Source organism: Columba livia, chromosome 4, assembly GCF_036013475.1.
Source record: "Columba livia isolate bColLiv1 breed racing homer chromosome 4, bColLiv1.pat.W.v2, whole genome shotgun sequence".
Classification (NCBI taxonomy): domain Eukaryota; kingdom Metazoa; phylum Chordata; class Aves; order Columbiformes; family Columbidae; genus Columba; species Columba livia.
In genome coordinates, this window is record NC_088605.1 from 78450568 (window position 1) to 78463252 (window position 12685).

Below are 12685 nucleotides of genomic sequence, written 5' to 3' on the forward strand. Positions count from 1 at the left end.
TTGCTGCAGAAAGAATTTATTTAATGTTTTGCTAGTAGAGCTACAATTGTGGGAGTAAAGTTTTTACTGTTTCATTATTGCAAAAATATATGAAGGCAGATGAGGACTTTTCAGAATAGCCTAAGGCTTTACAATCAACTTCTGACAACAGCGACAAACATACCAGCCACCCAAAAGTTACACCGGCCGCCTTTGAATGTCATGTGTGATACAGCATCGGCTCCTTAGCTTGGTGAGGGCTTCTGGTGTGAAGGAAAAGAGCGCTGGCGTGCAGGAGGAATGAGTGTCCAGCGAGGGTCCTGCTCCAGCCGCTGCATCGGCCCCAGAGGATTCCTTGCCGCTCTAGTGCCAAGTGAGGAACAACAAAAGAAATACACGCCAACTTGCTTTTTCCCATCAATTGAACTGGGAGCGGGGCCAGACAAAGCCATCGATATCAGTAATTAACTGTGGAAAGTGAAATAACTATTTCCCAGAAGATTTTACTATTCCTGGTGCAAGTCCTGGCAACTTAGCAAAATGCTTCAGGGTAGCGGCATCTTTTGATCTTCCCTAAATGTACCTGAGAAGGTAAGGCTGCAGTTGTCGAGGGTTTAGAATGCCCAATTTCAGAATAACTTTGAAATCTGAATTTGGTTTCATCCCTCATCTTTAATCTCAGTTACGGTTGTACAACCGCCTTCTAATAATGGCACTAATTCTGCTAAGGTAATCAAAGGGTCTTGTGTACAGGTTGTGCCCAGGTTTGCTTTAGGTTGATATTAAAAACGATACGGAGAGAGGCAGGTTGACGTGACTCTGGGAGCTGATACTTTGGCCACTGTTGTCCAGGTGCTATGGTGCTATATGTGTATTTTTGGCAGGAACGCTGAGCGCAACAAGGCACGAGAACGGCAGAGCATGGAGCTAATCGGCGTAGCAGGACGCTGGCGTCAGGACCGCCTGAACGTTGGTTGTCTCCCCGTGGTAGAGCAGCGGGAAGGTCGAGGTGTAGCACTTGTCCCTGTCGTAGGTGTAGCAGGTTTCGGGTTCGTTGCAGTTGCTCTGCTGGGCCTGGTATATCTCACCATTCAGTTCAACGTCTACAGGATCACATTTTTTGCAGCTGGAAGAGACGGGAATAAAGTGTTAAGAATTGTGATGAGAAGGTGCCCCTGGTGAAACCCAAATCTTCTGTTCTGATCTGCAGAGGCACTGGAGCCTTTCTCGGTTTCATAGGGGAACCCCCAGCCAGACGCTTTGTGCTGTCAAACTGCTGTTAGCGAGACTGGCCCCTAAAAGGAAGGGTTAAACAGGAAACATGTAATTTGCTTATATTTAAGACACTCAAGATGAACAGGGTAAAAATGAAACATACAACTGCATATCTGAGACCTTCATATGTGAAATAACCATGGGGATAACAATCTGTTGGCTTGCGACAGCATATAAAAGCTGTGAGCCTGCCTCGCCTCCTCTCCCGGCCTTCAGGCAGGTTATGGAGCTGCTGTGGGCAGCGCTGCAAGTCTGAGGAAATGAAAATAGCAAATGAAATTACTTACAGTTCAGTCATGCGGTACACGAAAGTCGTTCTGAGTGGGGACATGGGGTCAGAGATGTTCTCTCGGGCTTTCAGGGGCACTCTGCAAAGAGCAAAGAGAATCGCTGCCATGAAAACCGCTTGTTGAACAGGGGACTACTCTGCTGCGGCCAATTCTGCACTCTCCTCTTGTTCTTCGGCTATTCCTTTCCGACCTGTGTCCATAGCCAGGCCCAGAGCGGCAGATCTTGGCGTCTGTGTGCCCTCCGAGGCAACAGCCCCCGAGAGGCCTGCAGCGGCGCTGGGGAGCGCTGCGTTCAGGGTGACGGTGCTCACACCGTCAGCCCCTTTTGAAAAGATCTGAGCTGCCACAGGCCTGAGAAATTTGCATAGACAGATGTTGCATCAGTGTTTCTGCTCTTGTGAGCTCCACCAGAACTGAGCCTGACCCTGGTCCATGTTTCCAGGAGAGACACATTTCTGTAAGGTTTGTGTGAACAAATAGGACAAAATCCTACTCCTAAACTAAGGTCTGCCTTGTAGGATTAACTTTTTCTGATCACGTAGACATTAACTAGTTTTCCCAGCCTATATCATAGCAGGCTTGCTAACAGATCCGACCCATAAATGAGCACGGTATCACGGGACTGGTTTGGTTTCAGAGTAGATCGGCTGTAGAAACATCGCACTGTGCTTCCCCGGCCCGTGTTGTGCAGTTACAGCTACCGGAGCTCCTGAAACACCGAGATGCTTTTTGTACCTGAAGAGACAAGTACCAGACGGTTGTATGTGAGCTAGAAAAACACAAGGCTTAAGATGCGGTCGAAAGGAATTATTGCAGGACACTACAGAAAGGAGCCCTTGGAAAACCAGTTCATATTATCGGTGCTAGGACATAGGAAACAATGCAAAGCGAGGCCTATGACACCGTCTCCTGTTTGCTGTCTCCATGTAGTAATCGTCTGCCACTTACACGATGCGTATGTTTCTCTCCAGGATTTCTTCATCAGGATTTTCTTTGGAAGGGACAAACTTTGAAGTCACGGTCACACATTGGCACTTGTTGTTGACCAGCACGTACTCCTGGTCCGCGGGGTCCCGTGGGTAACCTGCAGGCAGAGGAGATGCAGCCCAGGGCCAAGAAGAGAAACCTTGAAACCTGCTCTAGCAACAAGATAAGTGATCCAAGGGTGCCAGAAATCGCACCGTTATGGCACCTCGGTTGACTCAGAAACTTGCAGAAAAGCCTGGTTAGCCTCTGCCTCCCTGAGTCTTGGTGTTCCCTTTGCCTTGCAGAAAGCCTCTAGCTTCTTGTCCTTCGTGCAGCTCTTCCTTTGCTGTCTGTCGCAGTATTCTCTACAGTGTTGTGTGCAATTCTTTCTAAGGGCTTAATGCAATGATGATATTCAAGTCAGATCCTGTTGGCTTTGGGAGCTGTCCCAAAACTTTTGGGAGCAGGCTTTAATTCATCTTGCAAAACTACATTAATATAATCTTTCATGATTATGCAGGACTCTAAAAATATTGTCCTGATATAACTCCTTGTGTAATATTCTTGGCTTCAGTAACCATAAAAGTGGCAGGAGCTCCATATAATTTTTTAAAATAAAATAAAGTTACAAAGCTGCACAAAAGGCAGTTTTATCAGCAGTGCTTCCACGAATCACCAATTGAAGTCCCCTTTGGGGAGAAGGTGATGGCTAAATACTTGAGTTGCTAATGCCCTTCTAAATGTTTGCAGGCTGGATTTTCGGGTGCACAGCTCAGTGCAGTATGGTGTTCCCTCCCTCCCCGATGCACATGCAGAGACTATTTGACAAAATTCCCCATCTTCCATTATTGGGTTGTCCTGTAATATGCTGAACTCCTACGAGATCCAGCTGCAGCATAGAGAAGCAGCAAATGCATTCCAAAAATCTGTTGAAACTGCTGCAGGTGCAAATGGCTACTTGATTAAAGCAGGAAGAGGCTCTACATATAGACAAAAATACATTGATTTCAACTTCGGTAGTGCAAACAGCACTTCTGCAGCTGCACGTAACTCAAACTTGACTTCCACGCTAACCTGCTCACGTATATACATATATCTCGAGCCATGTGTATGAATGGGGAAAAATAGACTGGGCTCTGTCTTTAATCAAACCAGCGTTTCTCAGCATTTTCTGCCTTTTCAGCTAGAGGGTTGTGCGGCCGGTCGCCCGGCGCAGGAAGCAGTGCTCTCCTGGGACCCGGCCGGGCACCGGGGCCCTTTCCCAAAGCTGGAGGAATTGCAGGGGTGCTGCTGCCCACGTGTTGGACGGTTGACCTGGAGCATGGACTTAATCCCACGGGCCAGATCCAGCATGTGAATACGAATGACTTGAGATTGCTGCACAGATCAGGCACCAGCGTAGCCAGTGTCTGCTATTGTGAGCCACACTGAGGGGTGTGCTGGGACACTCTGATCTCACTGTGCATCAAGAGGTTCAAGAAACTCAGTGGAGTTACATGGTAAAGCACAGATTAATCAGAAACAGGCTGGCTGCAGCAGTGCGACAGGCTCACCAGGAGGACTTTAGAAGCCTTTAAATGCAGCAGGTTAGAGTCTTGCAAGCTTGTTAGCGCTGGAGAAAAGCAAAAATGCATGTTTGCGGTTTGTCACTTCAGAACCCAGTCAAGAATGGCTAATCATAAGATCTTAAATTTGCACCTAGCCATCACTTTTTTTTTAGTTTTAAGGTAGGAATTAAAAGACACACAGCTCTGTGGTGCAAAAAGACACTGAGGTGTCCAAGCACCACTGAGGCATGACTGCTCGTGCTGGCTTTGAGGCTTCATTTTTGACCGTTAAATTATTAATGGCTGATTACACAAAACCACCACCCATATCTTAAGCATAGTTTTCCACTGTTTTCATGTGTCACCCACCTGCCACGAAGACGAACCCCGAGGAGACAGCCAAGGCCACGCACAGCAACAAAGAGCTCTTCATCTTGCCTTCCCTTCTTTTGAAGAACGCGAGTGGAGAACCTGCGTGTGCCTATAAGGGTGTGTGCAAATGATACAGCTGTTCGTTTCCTAAAATAAACAGCCCACGGCGGAAAATGTGGCTGGGGACTGAAACCAGGTACGTTTAATGCACAAAGACCTCTGGTTTTCAAAGATGTTGGGGGCGGGGGGTTGCACTATTACTGTACATTTTCATTCTGTTCATCACCAAAAGCAGTGAAGCTGCTGAGTGCAAAACCACCCTGGTGCCTTGAGAGCAACTCAGCCCCAGGGCCAGGGCTCCATCCTGCCCCGCGGTGAGGAGCGCAGGCTGCAAAGCGTGCAGCCTGCTGAGGGGCCACAGCTCTGGCTCCTGGCTTTGAGAAATCAGACTTAAATGTCACCTGGGGAGTAGTTTGACCCATATAAAAACACTTCAGGCTTCAAGATCAGAATCCTGTTTGCACCAGATTCTATGCAAACGTATATTAAGCGCTCGATCTGCCCCAAAGAGCTCGCAGCAGAAGCAGACAAGACGAGGGAGGAGGGGAGGGGCAAAGGAGGTAAAGAGCCAGCAGGTCTGCGCAGAGCTGAGCTCCCCTGCCAGCTCTCCCACTGCATCAAGGAGTTTCTTCCCTTGTTAATGGAAGAGGGACTCCATGGGATTTGTGGCAGGATGAAGGCTCTGAGCCAGGTCCCAGGCAAATTCCCCAAGGTCGAGCAGACTCTTCCTCAAGCTGTGAGTTCTGGAGAGGATCTGGCTTTTATGTGGGATCACCTGTGTCACTCTGAAAAATAAACAGTGCAAGGTAACCTGCCATGACCAGAGCTGTCTCTGCAGCATAAACGCGTGTCTGGCACAGAAAACGCTGCCTTTTAAGGGAAACCGCGTCTTGAATGGCACTTGGTAGCCAGGGCCTCCAAGCACCTCCAGCAGGGGATATAATCTCCTTTGCTGTAATTATATAGAAGGCAGGAGCGTGATGCTGGCGGGCCCATTCTTAGCCAGGGTTGTGGTGTTAGTGTTACCTGAGTTTCCGCTATCTGCAATGTATGTTGTTCTCAATTAACTTTCAGCAGCACACGGTAAATCTCTGTGTCTCCAGCTTCTCCTTATGCAGCGGAGCAGCAGCTCTGTGACCGGACACAGGCCTTTCGCACAGCCTGTGCCGCCCGCGCTGCCCGGGCAGCCAGCAGGCAGCACCAGCAGGAGCCCGGTTCCCCAGCCTGTCACCTCTCAGGCTGTCTTCCCGTTCTTCAGACCTTGCCGGCAGGGTCCCTAAACCCTGGAGCTGTGCAAAAACCCCGCATCTGTGTCCTGAGCTCTGCTCTGAACACAAACATCTCATCTGGCAGCTGCGTGACGCAAAGGGCTGTTGTGTTGCATCAGCAGCGCTGACACACAGCATTTCCCCTGGAGGTGGTGGGGCGCGATGGGTGCAAGCGCAGCTTCGAGCAGGGCATCAGGCTTTGGTGTAACGCTCGTTCTCTCACTAGAGTCCATCATTGGAGAGCCAAATTCTCATCTTCTCCCTCTCCTGGGAAGTATTGCCAATAGTATCATGTGGAGCTTCCTTCTGAAGCAGCAGCAAGATGTTCCCTGTGTCCCACCGCCTGCAGAAGGTTAAACACACACCTGGCTAACCACAGGGTGGTAGGGGTGTCCACCTGAACTGTTACTTGTTTCGGTCACCTTTTCGGTAACAAGATAGGAGGGTTTTTTAGCAATATGCAAGAAGCGATGCAGGCAGCCAGAATAAAGCACATGTAAAAGAAACAGGTTCTGGCCTTTCTGCCAAACTGCATAGATCGAAATATGGCACTGGTGAAAAAATAAGTAGAGGCATCCACGACTATTTTAAAACCTAAGGGAGAGAGAATGCAGAATGACATGCTATGTGTTTCTGTGGATTTTGGTGGTTTTCCCCAACTGCCAGTGCTCAGCATATCTGAATTTCGGTTGCTAAATCTGCATGTCTGCATGCAGTCCCTCCGGTCTTTATATGGCGGTGTGAGAGTTATTTTTAGTCCCGTCCAGCCACCTGCATGTCTCTGAGGATTTCTATCTAGATCGCAAGCTCTTTCAGAGGATTTGTTTTATGGGTTATCCCCTTCTTGCTGTGTGATGTGTTAAACCATCAGAAAACGATCTGGGCGAGCAGACATGAAGGAGCTGTGGCAGTTTGGCAAGGGGCTTGCAAACCATCGCCCTTGGCCTCTGGGCTGACGAGTGGGCAGCTCAAATCCCAACCTCGCTGCAGGGGAGTAATGGGGAACTCGTGAAGAAACGGGAACCAGCCTTACAGCCTCAGTCTCTTTGGACTCGTCCTGTGCCTCCAGTTGGCCCTGGACATACTGAGCGCGGTATCTGGATGAGGTGAGGCAAAACACTGACATGTGGCCAACAAACTAAACGAGCGCTATATCTCACGTACCACAACCAAGTTCTTGTTGCTGTCTTTTATACAGGCCTGTGTCCAGGGGAAGTAATGTCTGAAAATGGGCATGGACAGGTGTGGAAAAGATGCCTTTGTCTGAGGCAAACATCTCTGTGCTGCAAGAGCCAGTGTGGAAAATGTTGACCCAGAGGTGATGATGTGGAGAAGCTGAGCGTGTCAGGAAAGAAGTCTCACAGGTGCCTTTGGTCTGCTATCGGGTCTGCCGGAAACCAACTGAATCACTGCAATGTGAGTGAAGTTGTGCAGCTCACACTCTGTTCCAGTTCAATGTTTGCTTGACCTGTCTTTTCCCACAAGAAGATGGACAGGAGTGTTTATAAATAAAGCTGCACCTGTTCTGTGGCAAGAAAAAGCACCTGCACTTGGTCTATGCAGAACTCCTCTTCCTGGGTTGTGCTGCTGCTTAATTTATCAGGCCCTGGTTTCTGAGCTCGTCCTAACTCGTCACTGTGCCTCGTGGCATGGTGTGCATTTCGTGAACAGACTGCTTCCACGAGGCTCAGCACTAACGTGCTTCCCCTTTGGAAAGGTGGGGGGCTATTGATGGATGACAGAAACGAACAAGCTGAAACAGAGGATGAGAATGTAACTGTAAATGAATGCTCAGGGTCTTAAGAACCCTCTGATGGAGGGTCCCCAGCTGCCGAGGATCAGAGCTGCTCCTTTACTGATGCCCCGCACCCGTGTCTATTGGCACGAAAGGAGCACAGAGGATGGCGCTGCAGCCCAGCGGTGCGGGCTCTGCAGTCCTGGGAGCAGCCCTGATCCTGGGGGACACCGGCCCTGATCCCGATCCTGTGGGACCCCGATCCTGCGGGACACCAGCCCCCATCCCAATCCTGCGGGACACTGGCCCTGATCCCAATACCGTGGGACCCTTATCCTGTGGGACGCCGGCCCTGATCCTGCGGGACACTGGCCCTGATCCCAATCCTGTGGGACCCCGATCCTGCAGGATGCTGGCCCTGATCCTGCGGGACACCAGCTCTGATCCCGATCCCGTGGGACCCCAATCCTGCGGGACACCGGCCCCAATCCCGATCCTGTGGGACACCAGCCCCGATCCTGATCCTGCAGGACACCAGCCCCGATCCTGCGGGACACCAGCCCTGATCCCGATCCTGCAGGACACCAGCCCCGATCCTGCGGGACAGCAGCCCTGATCCCGATCCTGTAGGACCCCAATCCCGCAGGACACCGGCTCTGATCCCGATCCTGTGGGACCCCAATTCCATGGGACACCAGCCCCGACCCCAATCCTGTGGGACACCAGCCCTGATCCCAGTCCTGTGGGACCCCAATCCCGCGGGACACCGGCCCCGACCCTGATCCAGTGGGACACCAGCCCTGATCCCAATCCCGCGGGACAGCAGCCCTGATCCCAATCCTGTGGGACCCCAATCCCGCGGGACACCGGCCCCGATCCCAATCCCGCGGGACACCGGCCCCGATCCCGATCCTGCGGGACACCAGCCCCGACCCTGATCCTGCGGGACACCAGCCCTGATCCCAATCCTGCAGGACACTGGCCCCGATCCCGATCCTGCAGGACACCGGCCCTGATCCCAATCCCACGGGACACCGGCCCCGATCCTGCGGGACAGGGGCCCCGGTGGGCGGCCGCGGGCGGCGGGGTCGGGACAGCTACCAGCGCACCTCACGTGTGTCCGGGGACGTTTGCAAATCCTCTTGTTTTATTTTTACATCTTCCTGCAAGCACGGCCTGGCTGCAGGGAACTGGGTAACGACAACCTTCAGTTGACAAGCCCACAGATGTCAGGGGCGTTTTCCACTTGGCTTTTTCCTTGTCTTGCGGTAGGGTGAACGTGCAGACGGCTGGCGCAGGGGAGAGGGTCTGTGCTTTGAGGTGAGGAAAAAAGGTGCTTTCAAAATGTTTTTGTTTTGTTTTTCCTCATGACAAAATTCACCGCTGCAACCTGCCACGGTCAGAACAGAAACCCTCGGGCGGGGGCTGGCCGTGCGCTGGAGCTCCTGACGGGTACTGCTCTGCCAGAAGTCTGGCAGGACACGGTTACTCGGAAACACACCGACGCACCCGGGGTGACTCCGCGTGGGGACCCGGTGAGGCGGGGGCGGCACCCGAGAGGCCCGCCCCGGGGAGCGGCGGAAGCGGAGGCAGCGCGGCGGAAGGGGAAGCGGGTTGCCGGAAGCGGGGCCGTGGTTGCCGGGGCCATGCGGACGCGGCGCGGTACGGTGCTGCGCCCGCCGCCGCAGCCCGGCCGGGCGGACGATGGCGCGGAGGAGCCCGCGGGCGGCGGGCGGGCGGGCCCCGAGGAGCTGGCGGACGAGCTGGAGGAGTCCCACGAGCGGCAGTTCCGGGCCGTGATGGCGGCCCTGGACAGCGGGGAGGAGGCCGGGGACAGCGAGGAGGAGGAGGAGGAGGAGGAAGTGCTGGGGCTGCAGCTGCCCGAGGACTCCAGCGAGGAGGAGGATGGACTCGGGGAGGAAGAGGAGGAGGAGGAGGAAGAAGAGGTAGACGGGCTCGATTCTTATGTGGACCACAGTGCAGAGGAGGTTGGAGATGAGGAGGATGAGGATGGGGATGAGGAGGATGAGGATGGAGAAGGTGAGAAGGAGCGAGATGAGATGGAAGCTGAAGATGGGGACCTGTCCATGGACAGTGACTTGGAGGAGCGTCCTCAGGACGCCGGGCTCCCGCACGAGCTGTCCTGGGGCCAGCGCAAGCAGCTGTACTACGACACGGACTACGGCAGCGACGCCCGGGCCAAGGGCGGGCGCAGCCAGCAGGAGGTGGACGCGGAGGAGCAGGAGGAGGAGCAGGAGGCTCAGGTCATCCAGAGGCGCTTAGTGCGGGACCTGGGCGAGGACGATTATGGGCTGGATATGATCCAGGGCTACCTGGCCGAGCAGCGCAAAACCCAGGACAGCAAGGGGCAGAAGATTGACAAGGACTTGCAGGCCCTTTCCAGAAAGGAGCAGCTGAAGCTGCTGAAGCAGGAGTCCCCTGAGCTCCTGCAGCTGATCGAGGACTTGGAAGTCAAGCTGATGGAGCTCAAGGACGAGCTGCACCCGCTGCTGCAGATGGTCAAAAATGGCACCATCCCGCAAGGGAAAGGCAGTCGCTATTTGCAGACCAAGTACCATCTCTACTTGAATTACTGTGCCAATATCAGTTTCTATTTGGTTTTGAAGTCCAAGAGGATGCCGGTTCATAGCCACCCCGTTATCGAACGGCTGGTTGCCTATAGAAACATAATCAATGACCTAGCTGTTGTAGATCAAAGGTTATCCTCGCAGGTTCGCATGCTTTTGAAGAACTACTACGATAAGAAGGAACAGAAATTACCGAAAGAGAAGAAGTTTGCGATGTTTCTTCCACTGGATGCTAAGAAAAACAAACCGAAAGGTGCTCCTGCGCTCGCCAATGGCCGGGCTGACGAGCTGTCCGGTGAGTCAGACCTGGATGAGGAGGCTGCCCTAAAATACTACCGGATGATGGAGGAGAAGCTGAGAGTCAAGAGGAAGAGAACTGGAGACCAGGACGCCCTTGAAGAAGCAGCAGCGATGGAAGAAGAGGATCCAAATAAGAAGCGAGGCGTGACCTATCAGATGATCAAGAACAAAGGCCTGACCCCCCGCAGGAAGAAGATCGATCGCAACCCCAGGGTCAAGCACCGGGAGAAGTTCCGTCGCGCCAAGATCCGCCGCAAGGGCCAGGTCCGCGAGGTCCGGAGGGAGCTGCACAGATACGCCGGGGAGCTGTCGGGCATTCGCGCTGGGGTCAAGAAAAGCAGGAAGCTTCAATGATTTTTGTATATTTTTTTTACTGTTTCCGAGAGCTGCAAGCAGCACTACTGAATCCAATAAAAAATGTATGAAGGATATGGTGGTTTATGTCCTTAAGAAAACTTGCGGGGAGGTGCATTTGTGGGGTTGTTTTGGCGGGTGGGCTATGTTTGTGTGTGTTTGGTTTGTTGTGTGTATGGTTCTTGTGTTTTTAGAGGATGCTTCTTCGAAGGTGTCACCTCTAAAAGCAGCACAGGGCCCCTTCCTCACCTGGCGTTCTCCTCTGTCGCGATGCCGTGGTCTTTCTGTCCAGTAAACACTGACTTTGGGGGGCTGCAGGGGACGTGTCAGCGAAGGGAATGAACTGGTGGGGTGGAGGGACCTCCTGAGGGTGGGCTCCGGTGGGGCTTATGCTGCTGTCGCTGCCCTCTCCTTTTTACTGCCCTTTTCTGCTCCATCCTTGTTCTGCATTGAGCTGCAGAACGAGATACGCGGGGTGATGGTGTTTTCTCTAGCTCTCGTTTGGATTGACTCCTGCTCAGGTTTAATAACTAACCGTTTCAGGCTCTCTTCAATATTTTTGTAGCTAAGCAGAAAGCTATCGCTGCGACGCCACGTGGCCTGAGATAGTGTTTCCTCTCCTGGATTCAGTGAGAAGCCAAGAGAGACTCTTCCGGATTTCATACCTGTTTATATCTGTGATAAATACATCACCTTCATCTGTGATAAGATGTTAATTGTTTCCTGCTGTTACAGGTAGCATGGATCCAGGACAAAGGGGTTAAAATGTAACATTGTCTTCAGTTTGAAGGCAAACTTCCCAAATGCTGGGTTATTTCTGTGCCTGGTGGTGGGAAAACACCTCTAGCCCTACACTGAAGTTCTTGCTGGGAGGCGACTGTGAGTGGCCAGTCCCAGGTCAGGCTGTAAAGGGGAATGACCGGTTGGTTTTGCTTTCAAGCTTAACAAATGCTGTCTTAGGTAAGACCAGCACTTGTGTCTGGGGCAGGTGTCAGGGAGCCCCTGCCTGGGTTTGTGTACCAGGCACATCTGAGAGGCACTGCTGTTTCCCAAGTGGAATCGCTTGGGGAATAACTGTGTTGTCAGAAAATGCTGCTAATGGCTGACTGGAGGATATTTTGTGTGTTTTCAAAGCTGGTTGTTAAAGGGAGAGATGGAGAAACAACAAACTGAAGCTGGACGGATGGGAACAGGAATAAGGAGACTTTTTATAGTCCCCACATGTCCTGGATCTGTGGGATGTGGAGCTATGCATGGTGATTTCAAAGGGGATTCTGCTGTGGTGCATAAACACTAAGGACAAAGTCATGGAAGGACTGTTTTGGGCTGACTCTAGTGGTCCAGCGCTAGTTTGCCCCCTGGTGCTCACAGGCCAAACAGCGGGTGAGTTCTGCACCGTTAAATAAAGTTGCTGCACAGAAGCAGGGTGCAAAGCGCTGGATTGATCCCCACCAAGAACCTGCATGGCACATCTTTTCGTCCTGCGGCGCCTGGGCTAACGGGAGCTGCGGTGAGGGCTCGCGGAGGAGAAAACTCGGGGTTTTAGGTCAGAGCTGCGACCTGTGCTGGTAGCAGGTGTGTGAATGGGAGAGGAAAAGCTGCACGTAGGTGCAGGAATGAAGTAATTGTTCGCATCCCGAAGTGGCCGGGGGTGAGCCTGTGTATGCTTCTTGTGGGAGAAGATCCTTGCAAAAGGGAGGAGGGGTGCTAAGATAAAATCACGTTCTTGGACACAGACATTCATGCAGCTTTGCACGCAACAAAATGGAGGTCGGGCTCTTGTGTGAGGGCAAAAGCCAGAGAGCATTTGAAACAGCACGTTTTCTGGCAGCAACCGTTTTAAGATGAAAATCGCTGCCTAGAGCTGGGCTTTTGCAGGGAAGCTGGGCCTAGCTCAGCTCCTCTTGCCGAGGAGCATGCCGAACCCTGCGTCTCTTGCTCTGCCAGAGCT

The 12685-nt window shown here is 52.5% G+C and overlaps 2 protein-coding genes across 2 annotated transcripts; one reads left to right on the forward strand and one right to left on the reverse strand.

Annotated features, from left to right (window-relative positions):
- Positions 1-9026, reverse strand: JCHAIN (joining chain of multimeric IgA and IgM). Its single transcript, XM_065062939.1, has 5 exons — positions 8602-9026; positions 4427-7510; positions 2493-2628; positions 1542-1622; positions 1-1105 (listed from the first exon to the last, which is right to left on the reverse strand). Exons 2-5 carry the CDS (start codon positions 4488-4490, stop codon positions 907-909), a joined length of 480 nt encoding a protein of 159 aa, XP_064919011.1. The 5' UTR covers positions 4491-7510; positions 8602-9026; the 3' UTR covers positions 1-906.
- On the forward strand, positions 8860-10809 carry UTP3 (UTP3 small subunit processome component). Its single transcript, XM_021290158.2, has one exon. It carries the CDS (start codon positions 8860-8862, stop codon positions 10732-10734), a length of 1875 nt encoding a protein of 624 aa, XP_021145833.2. The 3' UTR covers positions 10735-10809.
- Positions 10810-12685: the final 1876 nt, after the last annotated feature.

Excerpts from the sequence above, each read along its gene's own strand:
- JCHAIN (XM_065062939.1), bottom strand. The coding sequence starts at position 4,490 with ATGAAGAGCTCTTTGTTGCTGTGCGTGGCCTTGGCTGTCTCCTCGGGG. Across the intron at positions 2,629-4,426 it reads GGGGTTCGTCTTCGTGGCAG|GTTACCCACGGGACCCCGCG; the intron begins GTGGGTGACACA and ends CTCTGCCTGCAG. Across the intron at positions 1,623-2,492 it reads GAGAGAAACATACGCATCGT|AGTGCCCCTGAAAGCCCGAG; the intron begins GTAAGTGGCAGA and ends TGCTCTTTGCAG.
- UTP3 (XM_021290158.2), top strand. The coding sequence starts at position 8,860 with ATGACAAAATTCACCGCTGCAACCTGCCACGGTCAGAACAGAAACCCT.